General features: G+C 34.7%; 1 protein-coding gene across 1 annotated transcript; it reads right to left on the reverse strand.

Annotated features, from left to right (window-relative positions):
• Positions 1–334: 334 nt before the first annotated feature.
• On the reverse strand, positions 335–2,870 carry LOC100178996 (heparanase-like). Its single transcript, XM_002125943.3, has 6 exons — positions 2,550–2,870; positions 2,369–2,493; positions 1,637–1,748; positions 1,438–1,577; positions 1,226–1,369; positions 335–885 (listed from the first exon to the last, which is right to left on the reverse strand). Exons 3-6 carry the CDS (start codon positions 1,715–1,717, stop codon positions 705–707), a joined length of 546 nt encoding a protein of 181 aa, XP_002125979.2. The 5' UTR covers positions 1,718–1,748; positions 2,369–2,493; positions 2,550–2,870; the 3' UTR covers positions 335–704.
• Positions 2,871–2,958: the final 88 nt, after the last annotated feature.

Raw genomic sequence — 2,958 nt, forward strand, 5'->3', positions numbered from 1 at the left:
TTCAGGATTTGAAAAAATGTTGTATTCTTTTAACACCCAGTTTTAATACATAACAATAGTTATCATGTTTGCCGCGCACTTTGTTGGACCGTAAAAAGACTGTTCAGTAACACATATACAATATCTGTTTTCGATTATCAATAAACGGATTGCAAAGATATTTAAAAAACTGTCCTACATTTTCCTTTGTCCCAACATACCCCACCTTACTACATTCACTGTTGAACATATCTTTTGAGAATCCCTAAAAAACCGCTACCGTTTATACGCACATGTACATGTCAAAAAAAGCAGTTTCTTTGTTATCGCATTTAGAATAAAAAATAATGAAAAAGAGAATAAATAAGTGATATTTATTCAATCGTGCGAGTCGATGTAAGCCGTTGTAGTAAATTAGTAGAACAATCCAAAATATCTGTCGTTATTACGCCAATAAGAAAATAACGTGATATGCTTTAAATGTACAAGTATATGGAGAGTACAGTGAGGGTAAACGGGACACTTTTAGCACATAACAATGTAATATCCTGATTGTGTTTTATACAATTAACAACGGTCTATACCTATAGACTCTATACAAGAATCGTAAGGACACGGTTTTATAATTCTTTGAATGTTCTATTTTTAGGCCGAAATGGGACGAGTAAACAGAACAAAAAGGTGTTTCATCTTTCCCCCATCCCAATACATATAGTTAATATAGTTTAAATGCCATTATTGATACACGCTGGAGCGTTTGCTCCACTTAAAACAAGGAAACCGTATGTAAACGAGGGAATCTTAATGCCCAGTTTTAACTTGGATTCGTCTATTCTCGTAGGCCGAAGGCGGGGAAAAGTATTCGTACTGCTCAGTTTTAAAGTTACTCCATTTAATCGAATAGATCTGAAAAAAAAAATATCACCATGTTTGCGTACGTTTTACACACTAAACTACCTATATATTTTTAGCTATTAGTTACTTTATATGAGAATAGAATAAAGGAAATATCCTATAATGTTTTAACAAGAGCTAAATGCTTGTAATGCGACAATGTGTATAAATAAGATATTCGGAGACGTTCTAAAGTTTTAGCAAAAGAAAGCAAATATTTAAACGATTAATAAATATTTTAAAAGAGTTAGGAATACCAAAAAAATGCTTAATATTAGTCCACCACGATAGCGTGTTATGTTAGTTAGACCCTACAGTTCTAGATTATTTCTGATATAGAATATTTATTTACTTTGAAGTTAAGTTTCCGGGTGGAGAAGGCTCCAATAGATACAAGTAGCCTTGCCCAGTCAATCCAGCAAACGGTTGTAGTGCAAGGTGGAGCTTTCTTGACCAGAGGTTTATAAAATAAATTACAATAGACCCTTTACGATATCTGCAAAACAGAGAATACATATGGCTATGTATAGACTACAACTCGCACGCGTGGTAAAGTAGCCGTACTTATTTTTTGCACAATGGGCATATATTCTCACTTTGCTTCGGTCATATAAGGTACAGTTGTCACCTTTACATTGATGTAATGTTGTGTTTAAAACTTTCCCACCAACTAATCTCTTGTACAGTAATGTAAGCCAATAATCCTAGAAAAAAACGTTTGGTATAGTTTACTCCAAGTTTTATCACTGTATAAGCAACATACTGGTAATGGATTAAAGTCACTGTCGATGAGAGCGTAGCTAGCTTCCAAAAATGTTTGTCGAACCACAACATCAATTCCCATTTTTGCCGCAGTGCCAAGTTTATCAAGCCAACTAAATGAAATAAAATTAAATTTTCTGTCGAAATAAATTATAAATAAACGGTAAATAAACAATACGTGTTATACCGAGTCACGAGTGTCATTGCTCGGCAACGCGGGGATAACCAGATTATATTTATTCAATCATAATGTGTTGTTAAAATCGCCAGCAGAAAAAAAACAAACATCCATAAACATGCATGTATGGTATATAAGTAAAATAATGTATAATGTAATGTGTGTGAAACACGACATGCATATTATTATCATTCGGCGCCATCGCAAGGTGTTTAAGCGCCTGCCTGTAACCAATAGGTAATGGATTCAAGGCTGGTCGCTGCTACCATTATGGGCGTTTGTGTCCATGGGCAAGACACTTAAAAGCAATTGATCCAACCCAGTTGTTATTAATGAGTTGTCCAACTTATCAGCCATATACAAAAAAATAAAAATAGCCAAAAAACAATCACCCACAAAGTAACATACATGGTAACTCGTAAGCAGGCACGAGGTGCATTAACACACGTGCTGTTTCATAACATCTGTCCTTTTCAAGTCACGCGAGAATAAAGTAAGTAAGTTACATTTAATTCAATTTATACTGGACACAACATCAATTCAGTTAGCACTTACGGAAAGCCATCTGCATATGAATCAGATAAACCTTTAGCCCCACCTCCAAATGCTGAAGCAGTTTCACCAAGCCATATTGGCTTTCCTGGGGCCCATTGCGCCCTCACGTCTAATATTTGCTGAAGCTGTTTTCAGAACTGTTTATTTAACGTGGTTCAAAACACATGCAAATATTAGTTACCTGTTGGACAAGTCCGTTTAAAGTGTCAGGGTTCGTAAAATCGTTTAAAGTAGCCTTTCGTCCATTTAAATCGTACCTTAAACATTACAAGCATCATATTTTACAACTACAAAATTATGACCGTGTTTGTCTTAGCATTTTAATATTTAGTTGTCCAAGCTTATTGTAATGTACGTCTAAGAATTGTCTCATTGCACAAATGGGCCGATTTGTATGGACCGATTTGTGCAATGGTGTTTTTCTAGAAATAGATTTAGGACAAGACAGGCAATGTTTTTTGCCTAATCAGATATATAATAAATATTGCTGTAATATCACTTCAGAGACACGGTTTACTCAGCCTTTTTTTCAATTCGTTTTAACTGGCAATAGATCTTAGTTTGATATCTAAGTAAATGTAATGTGAAAC

Source organism: Ciona intestinalis, unplaced genomic scaffold (assembly GCF_000224145.3).
Source record: "Ciona intestinalis unplaced genomic scaffold, KH HT000539.1, whole genome shotgun sequence".
Classification (NCBI taxonomy): domain Eukaryota; kingdom Metazoa; phylum Chordata; class Ascidiacea; order Phlebobranchia; family Cionidae; genus Ciona; species Ciona intestinalis.